The 27,039-nt window shown below is 43.5% G+C and overlaps 1 protein-coding gene across 2 annotated transcripts in view; it reads right to left on the bottom strand.

Moving 5' to 3' along the window:
- Positions 1-1,446: 1,446 nt before the first annotated feature.
- The window catches only part of WDR11 (WD repeat domain 11), a 68,393-nt gene continuing 42,800 nt past the window's right edge, over positions 1,447-27,039 (bottom strand). Inside the window, exons 14-29 of one of the 2 annotated variants that reach the window (XM_045439145.1) lie at positions 26,819-26,927; positions 24,890-25,014; positions 23,782-23,929; positions 19,566-19,672; positions 19,040-19,154; positions 18,567-18,738; positions 10,595-10,703; positions 9,659-9,721; positions 8,394-8,459; positions 7,205-7,370; positions 6,445-6,540; positions 5,751-5,916; positions 5,182-5,279; positions 4,606-4,751; positions 3,568-3,647; positions 1,447-2,397 (exon numbers count right to left, since the gene is read on the bottom strand). In XM_045439145.1, the coding sequence (XP_045295101.1) occupies positions 2,240-2,397; positions 3,568-3,647; positions 4,606-4,751; positions 5,182-5,279; positions 5,751-5,916; positions 6,445-6,540; positions 7,205-7,370; positions 8,394-8,459; positions 9,659-9,721; positions 10,595-10,703; positions 18,567-18,738; positions 19,040-19,154; positions 19,566-19,672; positions 23,782-23,929; positions 24,890-25,014; positions 26,819-26,927 (1,924 nt within the window). In that variant the 3' untranslated portion in view covers positions 1,447-2,239. Of the gene's footprint in view, positions 2,398-3,567; positions 3,648-4,605; positions 4,752-5,181; positions 5,280-5,750; positions 5,917-6,444; positions 6,541-7,204; positions 7,371-8,393; positions 8,460-9,658; positions 9,722-10,594; positions 10,704-18,566; positions 18,739-19,039; positions 19,155-19,565; positions 19,673-23,781; positions 23,930-24,889; positions 25,015-26,818; positions 26,928-27,039 lie in introns of those variants that run through there. The other variant, XM_045439146.1, reaches the window with a different exon arrangement.

The raw sequence follows: 27,039 nt of genomic DNA, 5'->3' as shown, positions 1-27,039 counted from the left end.
TATTCTGTGGATTTCTGACCAGGAACGGCAGTGAGGGACGGGAGGCTCGTACAGATGCCACTCTGGTGTCGATTTCAGAAGAGCGAAATGTCCTGCTACCACTTGCAAAGCAATGGACGTACCTGCAGCAAGGCTGCGGGGAGGCCTACAGCATGCCACGGTCGGCAGAACATCAGCCACGGAGCAGGAAGAAGGGAAGGGTGAGCGGCAGGCAAGGGCCCTGCAGGGGCCAGCTGGGAGGCAGGGGTCACCCAGGGGCCTTCCTCCTGCCTCCGCTGGCCTGGCGGCCGAGGGAAGGGCCAAGGCCCAGACAGTGCTCCTGTGGGCACGGGAAAGGGAGGCGCCTGCAGCCCCGAAGCCACTGTGCTCTCGTCCCAATTCCGGCTGCGGGTTTCATCCTGGGAAGCCTCCCTCGTAAGGCCCCGGTAACACCATGCTCCTGAAGATCCTTCGTGAAAAGATAAGCGGAAGTGCAGGCTGACTATGAAGGTGATTCCTCCTCATCAGCTTTTGACCCTGAACGCACAGCAGAGGTGAGTGTAGCTAAGGGCCAGCTTCCAGCCCACAGGGTCACCAGGGAAAGGGGAGCCCAGGTTCTGTCTGAAATGGGACTTTCAGGTGGATCTTGACAGACCTGGTCTCCGTCTTGTGAGGAGTAACGACTGCCATTCTACCCAGCTGGACTGTGACAGACCTCGGGCCCTCGGCCGTCCCTGATTAACGGGTTCTCCCCGCTCCTCCATCCCCACAGGCCGGCAGCACCCCATTACTTAGTCACTGGCCTCGAATCCAAAGCATATTTAATTTTCAAAATGCCCCACTCTGGAGTACGATTTCTTATTTTTCCTCTTGGCTTAGTAAGGCCAGCATTCTTTTTCCCTTTAGCGAGCTGATGGCCGAATAAACACAATATATGGGGGCAATCATTTAACTAATAATATACAGAGAGTGGTGTTTGCCCATGGCCTTTAGGTATTCAGATGTAACCTGCCTACAGGACAAATGGATGGATCCTGTATTTCCTCTAGAGCCTTCAGCCAAACTGCCAGTCTTGGAACAAGCATTCCTTTTGACAGGCCCGTCCTCCCCATGGATTCCAGTTCCTTGTCGGAGGGGCTCAGATTGACCTCTAAGGGCAGAGGCCATGATTCTATCTAAAAACCATATGTGGACATCCAGGAGGGATGACAGGAATGCCACCCCCTCTCCTCACCTCACCGAGAGCTGCACGCCGAGCCCTGCTCCCTCCGGAAATCAGAGCAGATCTGCCCCGGGGGGCAAGGGCTTGGTCCAACCGTGCACCACACTCCCAGATTTCCTACTCCAGTTTCTCTGGACGCGGCCCGCAGCCTGGACTCTGCAGGGTAAGCACCTGGACTGACTCCTGAGAACCCAGCACAGCCCCTGGCCTCGTGCACCGCAGCTCGGGGAACACAAACGCCTGGCTGCAATCTCTTTTTTATTTATCATTTCTCTAAGTCACAGACAGCAATAATTTATAATTGTCACATCTCACGTATGTCAGTTATTGGACAAACACAAAGACAGAAAATTCAAGCACAGATACTTCAAAAAGGAGGTTAGTGTCATGCATCAGAGAAGGAGTTAAAATTCAAAATACCCAAGATTCCACATCCTAGAATAAAACATAAAGCTTAAAATTTCCCTGTGAGCCTATTAGCCTAAAATTACAAAATTTAGCAACTGCCTAAAGCAGAGAATCAACCGTTCTATGTTCTCAAGGTAAGAAACAAGGAATGCTTTGGTAAAGTCATCTTTACTGTTTAAATATTTCTGCTCTGTCCCTTGAATGACTGTGTATAAACACAGGCACAGCACATATTTGAGAATTAAGTCTCACAAACTTCTTTCACTATTAGATTTTCCAAACATCTTTACATTTAGTCAATGAGAAAAGCAATTCAGTCACTTGAATTTTAAGTTTAAAAAAATTAAAAGTATTTTCCAGGGACTCTTAAGGCTGTCTCCAAAAGTATAAAATGTTATATACCCTTTCAAAATCTGAAGCGTTCGCATCTTTTTCTGAGATCAACACGGGACGTGGAAGTGGCCCCTAACAACACACGTGCTCATTTGCTGCTGTGCACGTGAGCAGCTCCCGGGGACCCTGGCAGGGACGGGGTCCTCCGCAGTCTGGATCGTGACCGTGAGCACGGCCAGACCAACCTCCTGCCCCGCCCTGCTTATGAGGTCAGGTTCCCCAGCACAGATGGACTTGTCACTCTTCAGTCCGTTCTAGCTTGGGGGATTCCAGCTCCTTCAGTAAATCGCTGCCAGCTGCTCCAGCTTTTGAAGCAAAAAGAACCGCTCCCTGTTTGAAACCGAGGTTCTTCAAACTTCGGGCATAATCTGCATATATCGCAGAGATGAGTTTCTGTAAACCACAGTCAAGGAAAAGAAGGGCAGAAAAGGCTGTGATTATATTCCACCAAGCTCCCATGGGCAGGAAAGAAAGACCAGCTCCGCGGGGGGCTGCTCAGAAGGGACTAGGGTGCCCTCAGGAGGGCGCAAGTGCAGACACCTGCCTGGGGGAGGCGAAGTCTGAGTACAAAGCTATTCCTTCTGAGGAAGATCCAACTAAATCCTCCTAGACTCCCTCAAAGCCTAACGCAGCCAAAGACTAGAAAAAGAAAGGTAAGATGTAAGTGTACAGCCTGTGGCATCTGAAAGGCCCAGAGGTGGGTGGTATGGGGGCAGATCCAGCTTAGGAGAGAGGTTCTGATGATAAAGCCCGCCCTGAGGCAGGAGCTCTGGCTACCTGGGGCGGGGGGTGGGCGGGAGGAGGGGGGGCGTTCAGACAGCCCTGTTTCATTGCGCTCTGACATTCCAAATGGCCCCTTCCAACTAGAGCCAAGTTCACCAGTGCCTGGAGATAGGATAGTGAATAAGTTCAAGTTCAGTTTCATTGTCTGTAAAAAAAACCATATACATATATATACACAGAAGACCAAGTAACTGGCAGAAATGAGGCCACAATGTAGTAACTCAAGAGGAGGTGTGATGAGAGCAAGCAGGGCTCAGCCAACACGAGCTCAAGCCCAATCTTTTCAAAGAAAAACAAGTGACTCATGTGAGGTCACTAGTAAAAGTTCCTGCTAATACGTGGGCCACCGTGACTTGCCTGCATGACGCACATCTCTGAAGTGCCATCATGGTTTCCCATTAGACTGTCGCTTTGGGTAACAATATCTTTTTTTTACCTATTCCAGAATATATATTCCCAGGTAAATATACACGTTTTATTCCATGGAGTGCACTCTTTTCAACAGCACTACTTTAAAGTAGCACCACGGCTCCTGGACCTGTCCTCAAGTATTTCCTTTAAGTTCTAACAAGCCTTCACAGAATGTGGAGTCCCGTCCCTTTCCAGTCCTTCCTGCCTCCCCGTCCATCTGACAGCTGATGCCAGCGATGCAGCCACCTTCTTCTTAACCCTTCCCTCCAATCCTCCCTCCTTCCTGACTTCGGGGGATCTGAGTACGGACCTTCGAGAAGCCCACTCAGCCACTTGCCTCCCCTCAGCATAATCCACCCAGTGAAGGATATCCGTGTCCTCGGTGACCTGGATCACACCATACTTGAGACAGGCTTCCACAAACAGGGCAGCTCTATCGAAGTATCTCATGCTGCTCAAGAGAACAAAGTGAGTTCAAGCTTTGGGATTTACGGCAGTTGGGGGCAGACCCACCCAAGGGTGTGTTTCCGTACAAAGACTTGTTGTGCCCGTTCTCCCTGGACACCTAAGTGCCAGTAGGTTATACTAGCACCTTCCAATCTCTGCCTCATAGAGGAAAGCAGGGGACAATACTCGTGTCCCCACCCCCAGGCTCTTTTTAATTAACATTTACAAAAACTGTGAAATAGTTGAAATACACACGAATCTACAGAGATAAGACAAGCATCCACATATCCACTGACCAGATTTAACAAGGAATTTTTGGCCATATTTGCCTCAGCCTCCCTTAATTTTAAATGACCTGGAAGGGATACATATTATTTTCGGATATTATTTTGGGACATCTCCCACCCACAACACTGACACCCTCCCTGCTGCTCTCTGGCCTTCATTTTAGTTACACTATTCAAAGCTGAATTCTCTGAAGACTTCTTTTATATTGTTTTACTTTTTTTTTTTTCGGTTTATTTATTTATTTTGAGAGAGAAAGCGCATGCATGAGTGGGTGGTGGCAGAGAGAAAGGAGAGACTGAATCCCAAGCAGGCTCCGCTCTGTCAGCACAAAGCCCGACTTGGGACTCGAACCCACGAATCGTGAGATCATGACCTGAGCTGAAATCAGGAGTTGGACGCTTAACGGACTGAGCCACCCAGGTGCCCCTTTTATATTGTTTTTAAATACACGGTACCTGTTAGGTCTGGCTACTATACTGGCGGGAGCCCAGAGCTCCCAGGCCCAGTGAAGACGGATAAGCATGGACTGTTCCATTCCTGCAGGGGTTCATAAACCTAACCCGTAAGCTTCTCCTTTCACCCCGCACGGCAAGTGCTCCACCCACACTGCAGAGCCTCAAAAGAGCACAAAGCAATCAGTCACCCCGACTCGCCACAAAGCACTCTGGGTGTACCTGTGAAGGGTCTCGGCCACGCTGGAGAAGCAGCCCAGGGAGAGGAGGACCAGGAGGGCCTTTGACTTCTGGTTGACTTGTGGAGAGCAAAGGTGGTCCACCCACCTCTTTAAAACATCGGCACACTCTTCGGAATTTAAACGGACCTGAGAAAGAGGCCCACGTGAAAAACAAAGACATCCTGCGCTACGTAGAGAAAACTGTCACGTGATCAAAAGGGGATCTGTTCCTAGGAAGCAAACTCGAGGCCCGGCTCTGCCAGCACGCTGCCCTGACGCTGCCGCTCGCCATCGACAGCGGTGGAAGCCCAGCCTGAGGAGCGGAGCGCCCGGCAAGGCCCCAGGGCTGGGGGCTGGGCTTGCACCCCGGCGGGGAAAGGGGCCAGCTGCTTTCGCTTAACTGCTACCACAGCGATCCATTTTTCATTAAGAAGCCACGGAATTCATACTCCTAAATAGGAGCACGGGAGTTGCAAGAAAACATTTGCACAGCAGCTCTGCAGCCAAAAACCGCTTCTAAATGACAAGGCCGAACTTTCTATCCCAAACGCTCAACGCACCTCCGGGTGTGACCTACTTTTGCAAGCCAGGCGGCCCGGTTCCACTCGCCGTACGTCTGCAGGTAGCGGCAGGCGTCCGCGGCCTTGTCGATCAGGCAGAGCAGCTGCACGCCCTCTGGAAGACAGAACGGCAGCCCCGGTGAGTCGGCGGCCCGTCCCCGACAAGCCACCACTGGACTTCATCTGGTCTCACGCATTTTATACCCGCTGCAGACGTTCTTCGCTCACATTTCAATGCAAAATGCTAACGGAGAGTTTTACAACATTACCACGCGAGGATGGGGGGGCGGCCAGTGCCAACACAGTGCAGGAAGCAAACGGGGAAAGCGCGGGGCTCCCGCCCTCGCCTCCCCTGTGGCGGCCGGACCGCTGTCCCGGGAAGCGTTAGCGGTGCCCCGTCCCCACCTAAGACGTGTTCCGGTTCAAATGATTACGAGACACGATCATCGTATAAAGAGCTAGCGATCACTGCCTATTTTTCTCCACCATATATCAAAAAGCAAGAACTGCCTCAGAATCCAATGCTCTGCTGGGAACAGGCTGGATTTTCGGGAACTGACCACCACACCCCCACGGTGTGCCTTACCTGCCAACTTGCCGTTGGCAATCATGTTGGTCGCCACCAGCTTAATGGTGCTCTGGGAGGGGCCTGACGAGGTGACAGTTGTGACCAAACAGGCTTTCAGTGAGTCACAGTAATAGTGCTGGTTATCTGCACTTGTCTCCAATAGCAACTGCACAGCTCTGTCTGTCTAATGAGAGAAACCGTTCTTGTAACTATGAGACTGTTTTCTTCCAACATCATCTTACCGAATTTATAATCTGGAACACTAAAGTTTACAGCTTAAAGAAGACTTTTATTTTCAAAACTGGCTGGTCAATGCTGTGTTTATGCACAAAAACAACAAAGTCTCCCACTGCTTCTTTGAAATAAAGGCAAAACCACAGTCTGGCTTATGCAAATGCTCAAGAAACTGCTTACTTTAGCTTTGCATCTGTCAATTCTGAGACACAAAACCAGACCACACCCAAACAGTTAGGTCTCATCAGACATTTATAGAAGTCAACATTCCAAGCTGGTCAACTACAGATTTTTGCTTTCTCACAGGTTTTGTTGGTCTTATTTTGAAAGACAGCCTAAATTTACATGTATACTTTCAGAGAAATACTCTGATCTATCTACCCATTTGTGTGTGTGCGTGTGATCTAACGTAATACTCTGAAATACTAATCAAAGAGCAGCTCCTTGAAACACGGAAGAGTTATAAAAGTTGACGTACCTGACCCAAGAGAAGTAGCTGGTCTGTACATTTCCTTGTATGATCATAAGTTGACCGCTTTACTTCCTGGAGATTAACCCTTTCCAGCTGAAATTTCTAGAGAAAAAAAAAAAAAAAAAAAAAGAAAGAAAATTGAGCCTGGATTATAAGACTTGAATTAAATTTTACCATACTTAAAAAAATCATTTTATAAACCCTATTTTGACTTCTGACGTTATTAGATAATCAACTTCATAGAAATCCAACCATTTAATAAGAATTTGATTAGGAAAATTGTTGACATGAATTCTCATTTGTGTGCAAGTTTGCCCATTTACAGAAACTGGGCGTCGGGTGGAGCTGGGTGAAAGCCCTCTGAAGTACTGAGTACTGAAGTACTGAGTACCGAAGTACTCACTGCAGTGAAAACATCATGAAACCACCTTTTTGTACACAACACGGCAAATTCAAGTCAAGCGAAAGAAACATTTGTTATTTATAGAAAATAAAATGAGAGAAATTAAAAAGAGTCTTCTAAGTGAACAATTTTAAGAAAACAAAGGCTTAATAATAAAATTCTAATGTGTATTTAAAGACTCAGTAAGCATTTATGAGCTTTTCCAGGCCGGAGTCAGGCCTTTTTTAGGCAGGGGTGCCAACGGACACATTTCTGTTACACGATTTCAACTTAGCTGGCACGTTTCTCGAGTTCAAGATACTCGCAAAGACACAAGCGATCAAGATGAGAGCGTCACAGAGTTTAACACATGAAACAGAATACCTGGAAATAGGCATTTTCACAGAGTATGTCATAACATATATCCAGCGGGTTGTTCACTTTGTCCCGAGGGGCGGCCTCTCCAACGGCCGGGCTGCGCGGGGACGAGCTGTGCAGGTAGTGTGCGGCGACGGTCCAGAAGTGCAGCTCCGACTCGTCGCCGTACAGCCTGAGAAGGGGGACACCGAAGCCGCGCTGAGCCCACACGGCAGACGTGGTGTGGCCAGGGGCTCCCCCAGTAGCCTGAGGAGCCAGGAGCCTGGCGCCGTCACGTGGAAAACGATCTGGGACACCGGCCTGGGCCGGGTAGGGAGAAGGAGGGAGCAGCGCCGTGTCCAGCCCCGTCACTGGGCCTCCCACAACGCAGGTGCCTGAGCACACGGCCCCTCCGTGCCCCAACCTCCCACTGTGCCATGGGAAGATCGGCGCCATGGTTCCGAAGCCTGGGCAATGGTTCACCCGGTTTGCCATTAGCACACGTTTTAATCTGGACCAGAGCTTCACATTAAAGAAATTAAAGAAATTCCTCTGGGAAAATTGGCTAAATAAGGTATGGAAATAGTTGCAATTTATTCTCTGGGGAGTGGACAGAAGGGTATTTTTGTGCAAGTGACAACTCTGTCGTACAGTGAGGAAGTTACAGGTTACTGCTTCTAAATACAATTTATCAGCGTATTTGAGGACATACCCTTTGTGCCTGATACTTTAAAACATGTATTTTTAAAAAATTTTTTAATGTTTTTTATTTATTTTTGAGAAAGAGAGACAGAGCGCGAGCAGGGGAGGGGCAGAGAGAGAGACACAGAATCTGAAAGCAGGCTCCAGGCTCCGAGCTGTCAGCACAGAGCCGGACACGGGGCTTGAACTCGTGAACCACGAGATCATGACCTGAGCCAAAGCCGGACACTTAACCGAGTGGGCCACCCAGGCGCCCCTAAAACATGTATTTTAAAAAGCTGTCCATAGGAGGCAATCTTTTCAGTAGAGAAGGCCTAGATCTCATGTTAAAAATGTAATTGTTTTTCCTATTTGTATTACTTGTTTCAAAGTTAATTGTAAATCAAATCTAAAGGATGAACTGATATGCCGTTTTATAGTCTGAAAAGGTTTGGTCTGAAATAAAAACCCTTAATAAGAGAAATGAGTTAATCTGAAATACTCTTGTCTCCTACACAGAGCATTTCAGTGTTACCTTGAAACAAGCAGGCACCTCTGCAATAGAGTGAATTCCGGATCGAGCAAGAGTTTCTTTATGTCACTGCAAACAAAAATCCAGACAAAGGCAAGGTAAAATTTTTGAATCAAACAATAAAGGAGATAAATCACTATACTCTTCAAAGGGGAAATACACTCAGTATTGTTAATCTACTTAAAGTTTTGTTATTCCTTAAATTTTTTGTTCTTTTTGAACTAGGTAGTATGCCTAGAAGGAAGTTGCTTTGCCATGACACTGAAGTTACAGATGCTTTAGAAGGCACAGAGTGTGTCTGGGCTTAGAGAACTAGAACCTGTCAACCACAAGGGCGTGATCTCTGACTCTGGCTTACACCCTGGCAACAGGTCAACTCATGGTTTTGAAAACAAGAACAGATGTCTAACAATAGGAACGAGGTCACTGTTGATAAAATGGTTTGCTAATCATCAGAAACAGTATACACTTTAGGAAAGATACATTCAGAAACTGTTCCCAAAAAATACATAAGGAAAAAAAGCCAGGTTTTTGTAAGTTGGTTTTTCTAAAATAGCCATATATAGAATATTCATAAATCAGGGGAGGAAAAGAGGTTCTTTAAATCTTTTCTTTTCCACTGAAACACAAATGTTAACTTTTGGATGCAGAAAACAGTAATTACTTTGAATCTGGCGTCAATAAAACATGGTAAATTTATTACATGTGATAGATTCTAAGATTGCAAAAATGTATCATGTTTTACCAAGAACTCCTGGTGGACCCACACTTTTCCACTTCCTTTGCAATGTTATTCCCAATGCCAATTAGAGGGTACTTCTAAATGCCCTCCCTCCAGGGAGCACATTAGTTTCTCAGAGCTGTACATGCGCAGCACTGGACACAGAGAACTTATTTTAGAAAAGGCAGCTGCCACACAAGAACCACCCTGTGCGTGGCCTCTAGCATGAGGCTTCGCAGGGCACTGCAGGTGGAGGTGGGCGGAGCCACAGAAGTGCTCAAGCCGCAGCCTCCACCCTGCCCTGACCTGAGACCACAACAACCTGACTCTTACAGACTTGGCGAAGGTAGATGTTGTCCCTGTAACTATTGACTATGTTTCCGCAAAACAAAGATCCTCAAGGGAGATAAACCTCTGTGAACAGAACAGTCTCGCCTTGGGGCTACTATTTTCTAAACACAACTTACTTTAGCTTCAAAAAGCCTAAATTATACTATTTTCCTTCTCCTAGTCTTATCTTTTCATAAAACATAGCTGGAGTGCTTACTTTGACAATGAATTCAGCTGTTCTTGAAGGAGATTCTTTATTTCTTCATTTTCTGGATAATCACTGTACAGAAAAGATTGTGAGTCAGTTCATGCTGTTACACATGTAATACAACCATGTATTTCTTCCCCAGAAAAAAAGTTGTGCCAATAAATACCCTTTGCAATAGCTGGCTTAAAAAGTTGGTTTCAGACCAAACAGCAACTACTCAAGAACCTATCAACCACCTTTCGTGACTGCCTCTAGTTTTAGTTAAAACAAAACAAAACAAACAAACAAAAATGAGTAAAGAAAGTCTCATTGGCTTTCAAGAAACCAGAAAATTTATCAGTTGGCTCTAAAAACAATCATTTTAGATTCATGTTAATAAGGAATCTAGCAATGACTAAAGGAATTTGTTCTTTCTGCTCTGCAAAATGGACATTCATTTCTCCAAGGAGATACTTCTTGGAGAAGAGATACCCATCACACTATTTTTTTTTTTTACTCCCTTAACCCCTGCCTACCTGTGCACTCGACATGGCAGAAGTCCAATAACACTCACAGATTTAACTAATAACCATAATATTAGTTACTGTATGTTTTTGCAGTGAGGCAGGCGGGGACATTCATAAAACATACAATACCTCTGCAGTAAGCCCATTCTTGCTGCTTTTAAAATGGATTTGAAGCCTGGCTTCAAATTCCTCTTGGCCTAATTGGCCATCTTCACACTCATCATACACACCACATTCCACATTTGGACCACAACCAGAGAGCTGCTCGTGTACCCAGCCCCCCGCACGCCCCCGAGGGTGGGGACGAGAGGCACATCAGGGACTGTTCCAATGTGTCTGCCTCAGCTTGTCTTTACAGGCTCCCGCTGTACTGATTTTCAGGGTGCCCTTCGACCCCAAGGAAATTAAGAAAGGAAAACAGCAAGTGGTAAAAACTTACACATGAGAAATGTCCAGAGAATACTGTCCGTTCCACGGCTGGTGTAATAAGAAAGCTTTCAAGGCAAGAGAGGCCCTTGGAATAAGGAGATAGGGGCACCACACAGGCTCTAGACAAAAAACAAACAAAAAAATTAAAATTAAAAATAAATAATAATTAATAAATAAAATAGTAAAATTTCTTTCAATAAAATTTTGTAGTTCTGCTACGAAGCTTCAGCTACAGCAGTTTACAGAGAAGTCAACAGAGAACAAAGTAGAAATGTGGTGGCAGCTGAGAGAGGGTACTCAGTGTAATCACTGCTTAAAGACAAGCAGGCTAGGAGTGGGGAGATTCTCTTCATTCAAATGATTAATATCTCTTTTTCCCCTTTTTAAAACGTAACTGTCCTTGTATGGTATGAAAACACTGATCTTAAGTGAATCAAAGATTCAATGTAACAAAACTCAACCGACATTAAGAAAGCTCGTTATTTTGAAATACTAAAAACAGTACTTACCTGTGTCATCTGATACCATTTGCCATCTTTGCTCTTCTGAGACTATTAGACAACATGGCCCATCAACTTTGAGCCTGTCACTAAAAGCCACCTCTGATCAAAGGCATTTTCAGGTCTCACTTGTAAGAGCAGTCCTTGAACAGAAGGATCATCTTCCTAGACCACGGGCCCTAGCATCCCCTACAGGCAACAGCTGGCTTACTTAGCACACAACAGAGATTTGCCTGTTGTTCAGCACATTCTAGCCTAAAGAAGCAGAAGCCCCAGGGCCCGGTGTCTACGCAGCTGTGCGGCAGCTAACTTACACAGCCTGCCGGGTCGGACACTCGAGCGAATACAGTTCTTCAGGACTTCATTTCGACTTTAATGAATTAACCTTAATTAATTTCAACTAACTTAAATTTAAAAACTAATACTTGATTCGGTCATCGGATAACTTTTAAATCTATTAGGAAGAAGATGAATAGCTTCGTGGCCACTTTTTCAGTTGTAAATTTTATAGAATCTAAAATCAGCTTAAGTATTTCTGCTGAAAATTTGTCCTCTGAATTAAGGTAAGTTCTAATGTAAAATACATACTGGATTTTGAAAACTGAGCCCTCAAAAATGTGAAATATCTCATCAGTAATTTTTTTTTAATTTTTTTTTTTAACATTTATTTATTTTTGAGACAGAGACAGAGCATGAACAGGGGAGGGGCAGAGAGAGAGGGAGACACAGAATCTGAAACAGGCTCCAGGCTGTCAGCCCAGAGCCCAACGCAGGGCTCGAACTCACAGACCGTGAGATCATGACCTGAGCCGAAGTCGGACGCTTAACCGACTGAGCCACCCAGGCACGCCTCATCAGTAATTTTTAATACTGACTATATGCTGAAAAAATTTTGGGTATGCTAGGTTAAATAAAATTATTAAAATTAATTTTATCTGTTTCTTTTTACTTTCGTTAAAGTGGGTACCAGAAAATGTAAACTAACATATGTGGCTCACCTTACATTTCTACTAGTACTGCTTTAGAAAACTTCATTCTATGTTGTTAGCTAAGAATTAAATCAAAGATAAAATACCTTGTGTGGACTTTTCAAAGTCAGAACATAGTCAGAAATATTTCTTTATAAAAATTTTTTTAAGTTTATTTTTATTTCTTTTGAGAGAGAGATAAAGAGCAAACGGGAGAGGGAGACAGAATCCCAAGCAGGCTCCATGCTGTTAGCATAGAGCCCCACGTGGGGCTCAGATTCACAACTGTGAGATCACGACCTGAGCCGAAGTCAAGAGTCGGACACTTAACCAACTGAGCCACCCAGGAGCCTCTGGTCAGAAATATTTGTAATACTACTTTTTTTCAAACCCAAGAGTTTTAATATTGACTCATTAAAATCACTTAAACCGCAGTCCATATTCAGAGGACCTCTGTTACTTCCTTATCCTGACAGGTATATTCCTTGTCGGAAGCCCAGCATCCATCCAAGGCTCCTGCCTGCACTGGCTTCTCATGTCTCCTGAGTCTCCCCTAATCTAGAACAGTCTTCTCACCTTTTTGTTTTTGGTCTTACACAATGTTTTCATTTTGGAAAAGTCCTGGCCCATTCATTGTCTTAGGAACTGGTCTCCATTGTGATTTGTGTGTTTCCTGAGCCTCAAACTCTGGTCAAACATTTTCGGCAAGAACAGGATACAAGGGGTGTTGTATACTTCCCACCACATTCCATTGGAGGGAGCATGTCGGCTGGCCTCCTGTTAACAATGAATCTGATCATCTAGTTAAGGGGAACTCATGGGCTCTGTCGTAGTCAAGGCACGGTTTCCTCTTTACAATTAGTAGGTAACATGGCGGGTGGGGTGCAGCGTGGGGAGATACTGTGAGACCGAATTTCCCATTCCCTTCCACCCAGTGGTCTGACACCCACTGATGACCCTGGCTTGAACCAACTATACATTAGGAAGGGGAATTGGTGATTTTCTAGTTCCATCATTCTGTTTACATTTATCAACCAGCATTCTTCTACAAATAGAAGCCTTCTCTTCTTGCCCACACCCGTTCCTCTTTCTCTTTGAATATTACTAGGAAATAACGGATTAAAAAAAAAACCAATACAGCTGTTATTCTTTGCAATGTTCAGACGGCCCCAGATTTGGTAGTGGAAGCCCCTAAATGCTAGTTTTTATATCTTTATGACAGGTTCTCATTAGTCTTTCAATTCCTTCCTTAGTTTCTGGCAACACACAATGTCCCAGACTCATCTTGTAACTTTCTTGCCGCTGTCCTGGAATAAACTGTCCAAGGAGCCCTGGTTCTTTTTAGTTGGGAAATGGAATTTATAAACCAAATCTGGGTGCCAGGAACGCTCACTGCCATCTAAATGTCATTGCTTCTAGGTGTGAGATCAGTATACAGAACCAGGATATGAGGAAATAAGGAAATAACATTAAATTAAGGAAATCACATTAAAAAAAGAAAAAAATCATGAATTTATACTGGTATCTCCAATGCAGATCCACTCCTGGAGGGTTCTTCCTCCGCACCCCCCATTCCGTGTCTGTATCTCCCTTTTCCCTCAATAGGAACCCTGGTTCCCCTAAATTGCATTTACTGACCTGTTCCAGCTGATAATATGCACAAAACAGTTTCAGAATGACTAGTGCCACTGTCAACGAGTGGACTGGTGCCACCACCCAGGGCAAATTCCTTTGCGGCTCTTTGTCCCCAGCATGAACCACTAAGGTGCACCGGGAGAGTTCTGGCTTTCAGTTATTTGAACTATTCTTACCAATTTGTCATATGGTTTGGTTGAATGGTTTGTGTTCAATTCTAGAGTTTGCTTTTTCTTTCACCCTTGTTTTCATTTTATGGTTGACCTTTGAACAGCATGGGTTTGAACCACACGGGTCCACTTACAGGTGAATTTTTTTCAATAAATACAGCACCATACTGCCAATGTATTTTCTCTCATGAGTTGACAAAATTATGATTTCATGAAAATCTCCTATGATTTTCTTAATAACATTTTCCTTTCTCTAGCTTACTTTATTATAAGAATACACATATAATACATATAACATACAAAGTATGTGTTAATCGACCATTTAGGTCATTGGTAAGGATTCTGGCAATAGCAGGCTATCAGGAAAGTTTCTGGGGAGTGAAAAATTATACTTCGATTTTCAACTGCATGAGGGGCCGACAGCCCTAAGCCCCATGCTGTTCAAGGGTCACTTGTATTTTCTGACTACGCACAACATTTACATGATTCCGAACTTGAAACTATATAATATTAGTATATTCACTGAAGTCTCACCCATCCCGATTCTCTCCATCTTTCCATCTACCTCCTATGACTCCTTTTACTAATCATGTTCTTTAGATCTTGGATTATTCTGCGTTGCTGTTGTTTCTGTAAAAAAGCAAGTGCAGAAGCAGACCGCACACACCTTTACACTGGCATTGTTCACCTACCCATCCCCTATCACTCCACATCCGTTCACAGAGACAGCCCTCATTCTAGTTTACTGCTAGACTATCCCATTGTGCACATATTCCCAAATTTATTCTCTCCAGAATTTTGCTATGGTCACAGGTATGGATGGACACGTCCAGGTAAATCGTTAGTAGTGGAACTGCTGAGTAAAAAGGTAAATATACGTGCACTTTTGTGAACTACTGCCCAATCCCCTCCTCCAGGGAGTGCTCCGTGAGTACTGCACGAGTTACTGGTTTCCTCAGATCTGTAAGAGCATGTTTTCAAGCTCTCAATTTTTATTGATCGGACAGTTGAGAAGCAGATTCTTAGTGTAATTTTAATTTGTATGTTTCTTATTAGGAATAAAGTTGAGCATGTTTTCATATATTTAAGGGCCATTGGTATATATATTTTTTCTTCTCTGTGGATAGTCTATTAAGGACTTAGAAATAACTTCTAGAAATACCTTCTCCCAGGTTATCATTTGTATTTTGCTTTGCTGATGGTTTCTGTTGCTATGAAGTTTTTAAAATTTTTCCATTCGGTAAAATTTATCTTGTACACCCAGGTTATTAAGGGAGGAATGTACCTGGTAAGAGTGAGACTCACCTACATACCTACAGAACCATTAAAACCAGCACCGGAAGAGACGAGCGTGGGTTTACTTATTAGCACACTCTCTCTCTACTCATCCTTAGTAGACAACCACGTAATCCTCCAGCTCTCAAGTCGGCCCCTGTCACTTTCAGACGGTAGTGGCTGCTGGCATTAGGTTACAAAATGTTTGGAAATAGTCCATGTGAGGACACAAAGACTTAACGGTACAAATTAAGCTTGGAAACAGAGGAAGTTTCCAGGTTAAGTGGTAGTTTCTTAATCAATGGACATTGAAAAGACACAAGAGAATATTCTTAAAAAGCGGCACTCCACAGTTTTTACGTAACGCGAGCAAGACAACCTTTACCAAGCCAGGGCAAACGGAGGGAAACGTCTGATTTTTAAAAACAAATGTGTCATTTTTCCGAAACGAAACATTGCTGATGGCACCCCAATGGGGGTGAACAAATTGCAAGTGAACTCCATTCCCTCCTACCTTTCTTCTCAAGGGCAAAGATCAGCCATGAGAACACAACAGGTGACCATCTCGCAGCTGGAGAAAGTCAGCTACAAGAGCTCGTTCACGTCTAGAAATGACAGCGTAGAATGAAAAGGCGTCTCGCGGCACGGATACTCTCCCTCACACGTTCTGCTTGGTCTGGGCTACAGCTATCGGGGTGTCAAACAGAAGCACGCCCAGACTCTTGGCTGCCTGTGTGACAGCGGTGCAGAAAACACTGAAGAGCTGAGAAGAAAAGCAGGAGGAAGATCGCTCCCCCGCCAAGCGGAGGTGGCAAATGGCAAGGCGCGCAGGCGGTCTGGGAAGGAGAGGACCCTGCCCTGGTGACTTTTTCACTATGACGCAATGAGGGGGGGAAGAAGGGACACAAGAAACACTACTGACATTTTGAGTGGGACCATTCTTCATCGTCCAGACTGTTCCATGCACTGCATACTGTTCGGTAACCCCAGACCTCCCCCCTGCCCCCGCAAGTCGTGACACATTTCCAAATACCCCAAAAGAAAACCACTGGAAATGACTGGAAAGCAGAGGCAGACGAAGAGGCAGGGTTTGGGCATAAATCTGACTGCAGAAAGCCTCCTTCTATGTGTGCTCCCTCGCAGAAAAGCGTGTCGTCCAGCAGTGGCCCGAGCAGCTGGGAGGAACCAGACTGCGGTCTCTAACACCACGCCGACGCCTTTCAGGGTGTGCGGAAACTGCATCCAACTGGAATGTCATTAAACAAGTCCCACACTCTTGGATTCCTTCTTGACACCGCTAAAAAAAAGTCTTACGATTTTTTTTTAATGCCATTTTATGACCCTGATAAATAAGGCAGCAAAGGTTCTCCAACTCAAAAACAGGGCCCCTCATCTTCTATGTTTGTCAGACCTTCTCGCTTATTGAGGTGGGGAGGGCTGAGACAAATGTAAACGGGGGGACAGGGGAGAGGACTTTCTAAGCTGTTCTAAGAAAACCAACAAACCTGAACCAGTAGGATATTCTCTACTTGTTATTAAGGAGAATTAAAGAACATTTATTAAGTATATCACTGCATATGACCTAAAATGATTTTTCATCCCATATTAAGAAGCCCAAACTGTCTTTCTAATTCCCCAGAATAAGAATATATTAAACATAATTTTCCCAGACCATATCAGCATGTATCTGGAGGTAAACACAGAGACCTCTTCTTGCTAACTCCGTATTTACCCTGCCACCAGTTTTGATTCTTTAATGTGTATTGAATGTTGTTTAAAGGTCAATATTGACCTTTCCCCATTACTATTTTAAAGACTTTCCCTTTCTGGCTGAGGGTACCTCACTAGAGATTGGATAGGAATGATTTAACGATGGGCTCCGATTCTGTAGTCGCTTTAATTTAAGAAAGAGCTACCTTGGCTTTGGTAGACTCGAATTTTAAATTAATTGTGACTGAAAAGTTTTCAAACATTTGGATTATACTGGCGCACCTCTTTAACCTACAACTAGTAACTAAATTAGAAAGAAAACCATCTCGAAGTTCCCTCGATTTCCGCAAGAACTTGAGGTGTGTTACGGAAGGAAGGAGGGGATGGCCGCCCCTCTGCGGAGCTGGCAAACGTCTCAGGGACAGATGCGGGCATGCAGTCCTCAACCCCTGGCTTCAGCAGGTGGCCATCACAGTCACACAGGAGGAAGCGGTGGTACCGAATCCACCGGCAGGGGTGGGGAAGCGACAAAAACAAAGCACACGTAACAGAACTTCGAGGGAGCCCGGCCAGCATCCGCAGCACGCTGGGAGCACCTCAAGCAGGAACGCAAGGTCCAAGGGCAGGTTTCAAAACACTGTCTCTGAATGTGCCAAAGACTGACCTTCAAGAGGTACAGACAGTTCCCAGAGCTGCCAGTTCTAGGCTGAAACTCAGCAAGTGACCAAACAAGTCTCTTAGGAAATGTTCTACAGATCAGCAGCCTGGAGTGCACACCGCAGGGATGCCTGGAGAATACTTAATGCAGGAAGTTTCCCGCTTCACTCCAATTAGGATCAGAAGGTCTGTCTCCCTCCAAAAGCACATTCCAAGGATGAACGCTGTATTTCATTGGACACAAGCTGCCTTTCAAACCGACAATCCCATTCTTTTTTCAAAGTCACAGAGGTTATAGTTACTAAAATATTCTTCATTCTGATAAAAACAATCTAAAAATAGGTATGATAGAGCAATCATCTAATTTTATTTTGACTGGCTATTTAACCTATCTTAAGATAGGTATCAAAATTCATGGCAGAACACTGTCTGTCCTTACCAAAGTACCTTTTCTATGATACATGCTCGCCCCTTTCTTTTCTAACATGGTTTGTTTTCTCCCTTCCTTTCTTCCTTCCTTCCTTCCTTCTTTGTTCCTTCCCTCCTCCCTCCCTCCCTTCCTTTCTTTTTCTCTTTCTCTTTCTCTTTCTCTTTCTCTTTCTCTCTCTCTCTCTCCCTCCCTCCCTCTCTCTCTCTCTGTCTCTCTCTGCCCAACATGGGCTCCAACTTGTGAGATTAAGAGTCACATGTTCTACCTACTGAGCCAGCCAGGCACCTCCAGTGATATATGCTTGCAAAAGATATCAAGCTCATTAGGAAAAAGCCAGCAGCAGCTTACTACTAGATTCACCTCCTCTGATGAGTTCTCCTGAATTCTAAGTGTATCATTTTTATGTAAACATCTTTGATCTTTTGACAAAGCACTCTGCAAAGGGTCAAAGAAGGGGCACTTGCCAAACCAGAGGTGGAGAATGACTGGCATCTGCAGTTACGGAGCCCAGCGCACTCAAGCTTGAAGTTAATATATTTCCTTAAACTCAGATGGTTAGAAAGCAAGACCGAAAAGAAACACAGGCAGCTCTGTCTTTGGAAGAGAGCAGCCTGGGCAAAATAAAGGCGTTCCATACCGGTTAGCTCTTGTTCATCCATTCTGAAACACGTGGACTTCATAGACATCTCCAGGACTCGGATACATCCATCATCTGATGCCAAGATCACTTTATCTGAAGTACACCAGTCCACATCCAATATCCGAAAGGTCACGTTTCTTCCGCTTCTTAAACTGCTCACCATCTGAACCTACAAGAGTGAATTTGGTTGTCATTTTCAGAAAGAAAAGGAAGATGTTTATCACAGACGGTGCCTGTGGCAAAGACCAGCGCGAGTTAAAACCGAACAGTCTTTGGCAATCTCCTTTCCACATGCAGGCTGCATTTTAAAGATTCCAAAGACAGTGATACCATTAAAAGCGAGACAATGGTTTTGAGAAGCTTGCTAAACCCGTTACACAGGCTTCATTTCTACATCGGAAGGAGGGAGAAGAATACAGCTCCTGTGGCCAGCAGCTTGGTTGGAGGGCCCCTCCCGGGGCTGAGCCCACCTCTTTCGTGTCCCACACTTCCGCACCGTCGCTGTACATTGCTATTAGTTTTTGGTTTCCTTTACCAGGGGCAAAACGAATCTTCCTCACCCAGCTGCGGTGTGTAGGTATTCCTCTGAGGACACACAAAAACAAAATGCCAGTATGAAGCACGGTAAGATCTCGTCACCAGAAACTATGTCCAATGACTCTTTCTAGGTCTGTTTTTGACAAGGTCTGGTGACGCGAGAACCACTTTGCTTTCTGGGACAGGGGTCCCATCTGACGGAAAGGGTCTGCCTTTTCACAACAACTCGAATATGTCTCAGCAAGCACTTCTGCCTGCATACTAAATGTCTCCAATGAATGACCCAGAGCTTGGCTCAAGGCCCTTCCTCCCAGGTTCAGTGACAAGAGACCCAAGGGTGCAAGCGACACTGGGTCATGTTTAATGATCCTACTTACCATGTCACAAGCCTCCGAAGGAAACGTAACAAGAAGCTACTTTTTTTTTTTAATCAAATAATATTGCATTCTTGAATCATACCTGGATACTCTGCCTTTCAAGTCCCAAAAATTTAAATTTCCATCCATATCTCCAAGAACTAATGTGTCACCTTTCCAAGCGATGCAGGTAATACTACCCATACTTCCCTAGAAAACAACAGCAACAAATACACATGGTTTTCACTACTTATGAGCCATCAAAACAGAGAAATGTTTTTACCTAATGTGATAAAATAATACAGGCATTTTAATTAAAACTTCATTATAAACGGTTTTGCTTTAGTATGAATGCCATCAAATACTAACAGACTTCGGACACTAAAAGTGCCACCCACCTAGTTCATCAATTTCAACTATGAAGAAACAGGAGATTTCAATTTGACAGACATTAAGTTATCCGAACTAAATTTATAGAGAAAAGGTATCTTTTAAGGAAGAAATACCTCATAGAAAGCAAATTAAAAGACATAAAGAGAAAGAAGAAAACCTTTTCCAGAGAGCTCCTGTCTCCAACTTATCATTCACTGCAAAAGGATAAACCAGTAGTTTCCAGAGGAAACTACTCAAAGCTGTTTCATAACGGATAGTGCAGTTTCTCTACGGAAAAGGGGACCCAGAGCTTCACGGATACCTTCAGGAATAATGAAGGTAAAAAGACACTGTAGATTAAAGGCGTCTGCACAATCTGAATTCACAGAAAGCTTTGCAAAGAAGGTACACATGGAAATTCAAATATAAGAAGGTAACACTATTGTAGTAACTCCCAGGCGGGGGAGAAAGGAGCCTACTGCTCTAACAGACGCACAGAGGCAGTGTGACAGAGACCCTAGGAGTCCTAGCTGCCTGGGCTTGGATCTGAGCTTTATCACTCAAATCTGTTGTGTGCTTTGGGGCGCATTCACTTAATCTTCCTGCCTCTTGGATTTATTATGGATCAAGTAGGTTAAGCTCATGAAACTTGAGGAGTTCCTATTACTATTAATGAATTTCTACAGGAAAGGGCTCAAAACAATGCCCGCTACACAGCAGTCAATACATGCTACTATTAAACCATATTATTGCTTATTTATTTCGCCACTTATTAAATCTGATTTTACAGCTATAAAACAAAATAAAAATAAAAACAAAAACCCACATGCTTAGTTCTCATGCTATCCATAGTAGGAAGTAGAAAGCTCAAGGTTTGCCAAGTTGACTATTAACAGACTGGCCCACACGTCAAATACTGCATAAATCCTAGTGGTAGTCAAGAAATAAAAGAAAAAGACTGGATTAAAAATGAATTATTTTAGGGGTGCCTGGGTGAATCAGTCGGTTAGGCGTCCAGCTCTTGATCTCAGCTCAGGTCTTGATCTCAGGGTCGTGAGTTCAAGTCCTGCATTAGGCTCCATACTGGGCATGGAGCGTACTTTAAAAAAAAAAAAAAAAGTATTTCAAAGAATTCAATAATAAAAAACTTAGAAAGTTATGTTAAATAAACAGAATTCTATATAGTATGAAGCAACACTCCAAGGTCTTATTAAACAATTTTTAATTAAGAATTTGCCTTTAGGGGCACCTGGGTGTCTTAGTTGATTAAGTGTCTAACTCCTGATTTCAGCTCAGGTCGTGATCTCACGGTTCATGAGTCTGAACCCCACATCGGGCTCCACGCTAGCAGTGTAGAGCCTGCTTGGGATATTTCTCTCTCTCTCTCTCTCTCTCTCTCTCTCTCTCTCTCTGCCTCTCGCCCATGCTGTCTCTCAAAAATAAATAACTTAAAAAAAAAAAAAAAAAAGAATTTGCCTTTACTATTTAGTTTTAAAAACTTTCACATTTTATAACTTTAGTTCCTAAACTCTAAAAATTAAAACGTAAAAGTTTAAAATTTAAGCTCAGAAATCAAATTAGAATTATAAGTGAAGATATTAATACAACCATATAACTAAACAATCCAGATCTTTCTACCTAAGAGTTTGTTGGTGGGATACAAGCCATATGGAATACCAAGGTGCTTTCAGAGGATGTGGCATAAAGCTGCTTTGTGGCTCCAAATAATCCTGAGAGAACTAAATGTAAGATTAAAACTCAATAGAGTATTATTAGCTGACACTGTTACGTTCCTGTATATAAAATATGATGTTCCAAAGATCAGAAGTAAGGCTGGCCACAAAGCAGGGACACTCATTCTCTCCCACTGTTCCAGTTTTGTGAATAAAGGCAATCAACTACAGACACTCCAGAATTTAAAATACGCCAAACTTCCCTTTTCTTTTTACCGTCTGTATATACACTATAGTTCTGGGGCCAACTCAAAGCAAATGTTTAATACTTCACATTTGGGAGGAAGGTAATAAATATTGGATTAAGACAAGCAAACAAAACCCTGCCTAAATTCTATATTAGTCCCTAGAAAATATTTAAATTCCAGAGAATAAAAATGATGAGCCAATTCCTCATGTATTATTGAGAAGATGCTCAAATCCCTCTCCCTAACTGCTCTAAACTGCTCTAAACTACATACTCATTTCACCGGAGGCTGGTCATTCCATGAGAAAGTGGCTTCTAGCCATGGAATGGAAGGCTCTGGCAGGCAGATGGAGACTTGCTATACCCTTACTTTAGACCTCCGCAAAAGGAGACAGAATCTTCCAAGTCCTGAGGCACAATGATCATCCTGAAAGGAATACTTTTAAGAGGGAAACTTGGGTCTAATGTCCAAAAGTTTTAAACTTTTTCTGGGGTAAGGAGGAACTGGCATCTGAACTACTGGATCGTTTCTACATCCTCATCGCAAGCGTGGAGCAGATTAGCAGCAGAAGGAACTGCCTGCGAGCAGCACTAGAAGCGCTGAGAGGGGGCCTTATCTGGGCTTCTGGAGGAGGAACCTCCTATTTCCTAAGACAGCAAACAGATTCCACAGGACAGCTACATGACACTGCAAGTCTTCCGTCTGCACTCCTTAGTGGTCTTTCATTCTATACGCTTGAAGTAAGTTACCTTTCTGTTATGACTACCAAATATCAATCTCTCACACTCTCATTACCACTTCCATCCTTTCAAACTAGTGACAATTGGAAAAAGTTCAAAATAGGCATTACTAAGTCTCAGGTAGGACCTGTTCTATATAACAGTAAAAATGAAACTGGTTTGAAAAGGTTGTTTGGCCTCAACTCTTCTGTTGTTTACAAGGAAGATGTGGCAGCAGCCTCTAAGAGGTCCCACTAACCCTGCCTTGAGGACTCATGTCCCTTGGCAGTCACCTCCCATGATGAACAGGACTGACCCGTGAACCAACAGCACACTGAGGAAATGATGGAGTGTGATTGTCCAAGGTCCTAAACACTGCAGCTTTCTCTGTGTTCTCTCTTGGATCACTCGCTCTGGAGGAAGGCACTCAACCCTATGGAGAGGTCCACATGAGGAAGAACAGAGGCCACTCGTCAACAGCCTGCATTATTTTGCAATGGCCCTGTGAGTTAGCCATCTGGAAATGGACCTTCCACCCTGGCCGTCATTCTGACTACAACCCATGAGACTCTGAGTCACCTGCAAAATATGAGGGTTGGCATTCAACTAAAACATTACATTTTTAGACAACAACTTTAAATGAATAGATGTATTTTATGCCATCATCTCATCCCTCCACTTAACCATTATAATAGTATTAGTTAACAAAAACATTTTCTTAATCTATTCATTAAGAACAACCTATGAGATGCATGCGGACATAAACTGTGAACTACAGAACCTCTGAGGATCTCACAAGGTCATAGAAGGATATACATAAATTAGTAAATATTAATACTACTATTGCACTTACAACCCGATTACTATTACCCCAAAATAATGCTAGACTGTCAGTCAAATCTTTCAGGGTAATGCCTGAAATGGAAAGAGGAGGGATACTGGAGTCAGACGACAGACCTGAGTTTAGAACTGCCATGTCGCTAAGCTGGGTAGTGTTGGGAAAGTTACTTATTCTCCCTCAGTTTTGTCACAGATAAAATGGAAATAATTCGTCATGGATTATTAAAAGGATAAAAAGTAAGTAACACGTAGTAAGTATTTATGCCAAGTAGTTACAATGTTATTCTCTAGCAGTATGGGACAAGTTTATTATCAATGACACTATCTCCTTCAATAGTGAAGTTTATTATTTACATTAAACTTTTCTGAAATAGTTTCACAACTTAACTATGGCTTCCCTGGATATGGAATCAACAGAATCTTTGATCAGAACTCTCAATGAAGATTTAACCAGGAGTTGGACTCACATCCGGTGGAATCCGAGCACTATCTTTCACGGAGTTTCCTTCAACCGTGAGATGATAAACTTGGCCGTCATTATCAGTAAACACAAAATGTTCTCGGGCAGAGATGTTCTGGCTGAGTTCAGATTTACTTTCTGCCTCCTGCAACAAGCTTTGGAATACAGAGAAGTAAGATAAAGGTATTTCTTTTCCCTAGAGTGACAGTTAATTAACTTGCCCAAAATATAGATGCATTAACAAGAGGTCCAAAATGATGTCAAAGAAACAAACAAACCAACAAACCACAAGAAACAAAAAAACAAAACAAAAGGCTGAAACGGATCTTTGCCCAGCTAGTAATATAGAAAACACAAATTAGGGGCGCCTGGGTAGCTCCTGATTTCAGCTCAGGTCATGATCCCAGGGTTGTGGGACTGAGCCCTGCTTTGGGATTTCTGCTTAAGATTCTCTCTCTCCCTCTCCCTCTGCCCCTCCCCCACACTCACAGGCTTACTCTCTCTTAAAAAAAAAAAAGAAAAAAAAAAACAACAAACAAACCCAGAACAACAACAAAACACAAATGACTCCCAACTGGTCACACTATGAGAGAACACTTACCCCCCCCCCCCCAGAGGCATGCGGTCATCCAGACCTCACACAAGGAACTTCTTCACCATTTCTGCTGCAGAACACTCCTCAGCAGAAGAGAGGCCTTACCTCGACCCATCATTCTTTCTGAAGTTTTTTATTTGTAAAATTGATGGGAATGGGGATGGGGACAGTCCATAAATCTAGAATTCTCTCTGTATTTTCTTTGGTGTACATAAAATGAAAATATGATGTATCTAGATGTTCATGCTACACTCATTTGAATTTCAGCAGCTGAAGTTTATGGAACACATTCGCTAATGGATGCTGACACGCGGATATTACTGGGTACGTTATTGACCGCACTAAGAAATGAAATAATAGAATTCACTTCAGTCTTCCAGGTATGCACTGAAGCACAACAAAGTATGTTCAAAAGCAGACTGCACCTTGCTGCTAGAGATGCCTTTGGGTGACACTTGTCAAGTTCCCGAGCATGACACTGGTATCCCAAATGACCAAGGCAGGAAACAGCACACCGCACCTGATCACGGATGATTCCACGACACTCAGCTCTGTATCTGAGACCACAGTCTGGCGGGCCATGGCCTCTCGGGTGGCCAACTGTTTCTTTCTCAGGCTCTTCAAGTTGTGAGATGGTGACCACTCCTGGGAAGCAAAGACAGGCACACCTAGAAACGCTCAGTTTACTTCAGTCAAAGAATCCTTCCAGAACAGCCAGGCATGCTCGCCACTGCCTGGCATCACTTCTTATTACTGCACATGAATTCACAATTTGTTCTGAGGTTTTATCTGTTTACACAAAGGTTGAATGAATGCATTTTAATTAGTGCTTAAGGCAGATTTTAATAGTCTACCTCTTACCTCCTTCTACCTCTAATCTTTAATGAGAGCTTAAGGTTGAAGAGTTTAATGGCAAACTTCCAAAAGGTCTAACTTTTTGGTGCTTTCTTTTTCTTACAAAATGAAAATAATAAATATAATTATGGGATTTCCTCTTCCCTACTTCTACCTCTCCCCTGCAGGTGCACAGGGTGAGATTCGTGTTCCTCCAATCATGGCCCACTGTCATCCACAGATCTACCTCAAATCTCTGATTTTATTTACTTATTCTTTTGCATTCCCACCTATTCTAGTGCATTCAATCTAATATCCTCTCATGTGCACAGATTCTTCATGGTAGTCATTTTCCATGCATGTATTTGTACCTTAGATAAATAGGACCGCGTCCTATCCTGCCCTGTTCCTAACTCTTCTCATTTAGCGCAATCTAAGTCCCACCTCTGTGTCTTCTGCATGCTATACAATACTCCACGAGTGCATCCGCCGATTTTTAGTCTCTCTGTTCTCTCAGCAAAGGATACCCAGACTGCCTCCAAACTCTCACGACAAATAACACTGCAGTCAGTACCCTCACAGAAGCTCCTTTGTGATCAGGGGCTGAAGAGCTGGCACACAGGGGATGTCTGCCTGCCCAGGCGCAGTCGGTCTGCTCTGCAGAGCGCCTCACTGATCTGCTTTCCCACCAATAGTTGCATAAGGATTCCTGTGTCCCATACCACACCCGCATCTGGTTTCCCAGTTTTTGCTAGTCTAAGAGTTATACCATGGTTATTTTATTTTGCCCATCTTTAAAAACAGATGAGTTTGAATCTTTCTTCATATGCTTCTTGGCCTTTTAGGTTTCTCCACCAACCGCTCCCGTCCTGCGGCCATCTTTCCACGGGGTTCCTGTCCTGTCACTGTATAAGTGCAGGACTTCTCACGATCCCAACCCCCTACAGGGATTAGTTGGTCCTTTGTTGGTTGCAGACACCGGTAAATTTCTTTTTCCAACTGGTCTTCTATATTTAACTTTGACATTAGTGTCCTTCATTGAATAGAAAGCATCAATCTTGACATAATTAAATGCATGAATTTTTCTTTTTTTGCCTTTTGGTTTGAGCTTCTATTGTCCTTTCCTGCTTCCAGGACACAACAATATTCTTCTTTGTTTGACTATTTTAATCTTACAGCTTTACATTTTTACATTTAGGTCTTTAATCCTGGAGAGCCCACTTCTGAATAGAGTATTAGGTAGAGATCCAGTATTTTTCTCCATAAAGTGAGACCACTTTCCCAATACTGTCCTCCACTTTTTTCAAGGCTGAGTTAGCTGTTATGATTTTTATCCTCTCATAAATCTTTTGGAGTATGTTTATCATGTTCCTCAAAACATCTAAGTAAAATTGTAATTGGAATTCCACCAACGTAATATTATCTTAACCGAACCAAGAAAATAAGAGTTATCTCCAGGTTTTTAGATCATCTTCTCTTGAACACACATTTTTAACAAGAAAATACATGGCAGTAATGACTTCAATTCGAGCTAAAGAAAAATACCCACCACACACACACACACGCTTATGTCCTTCACGCATGAAGAACATTTAGTTCTTCAGCTGGAACTTACCAAAGCAGTCACTGCAGGGAAGTTTTTGGACATCTCTCTCAGAATGGTACAAGTCCTAACATCCCATAACTCCAGGGGTTTATCTTTGAATACAACTGCCAAATACTGCCTAAAATAAACAAAATTACTAAATAAGCCCCTTATTGCAAGATTTTCACCATAATACATATAAAAAGTTGAGTAAATCAGAAAACTCACATGACACATTCTAAATACAGACA

The sequence above is a fragment of the Leopardus geoffroyi genome, chromosome D2, assembly GCF_018350155.1.
Source record: "Leopardus geoffroyi isolate Oge1 chromosome D2, O.geoffroyi_Oge1_pat1.0, whole genome shotgun sequence".
In the NCBI taxonomy this organism is placed as follows: domain Eukaryota; kingdom Metazoa; phylum Chordata; class Mammalia; order Carnivora; family Felidae; genus Leopardus; species Leopardus geoffroyi.
This window is presented reverse-complemented; position numbering and strand designations above follow the sequence as displayed.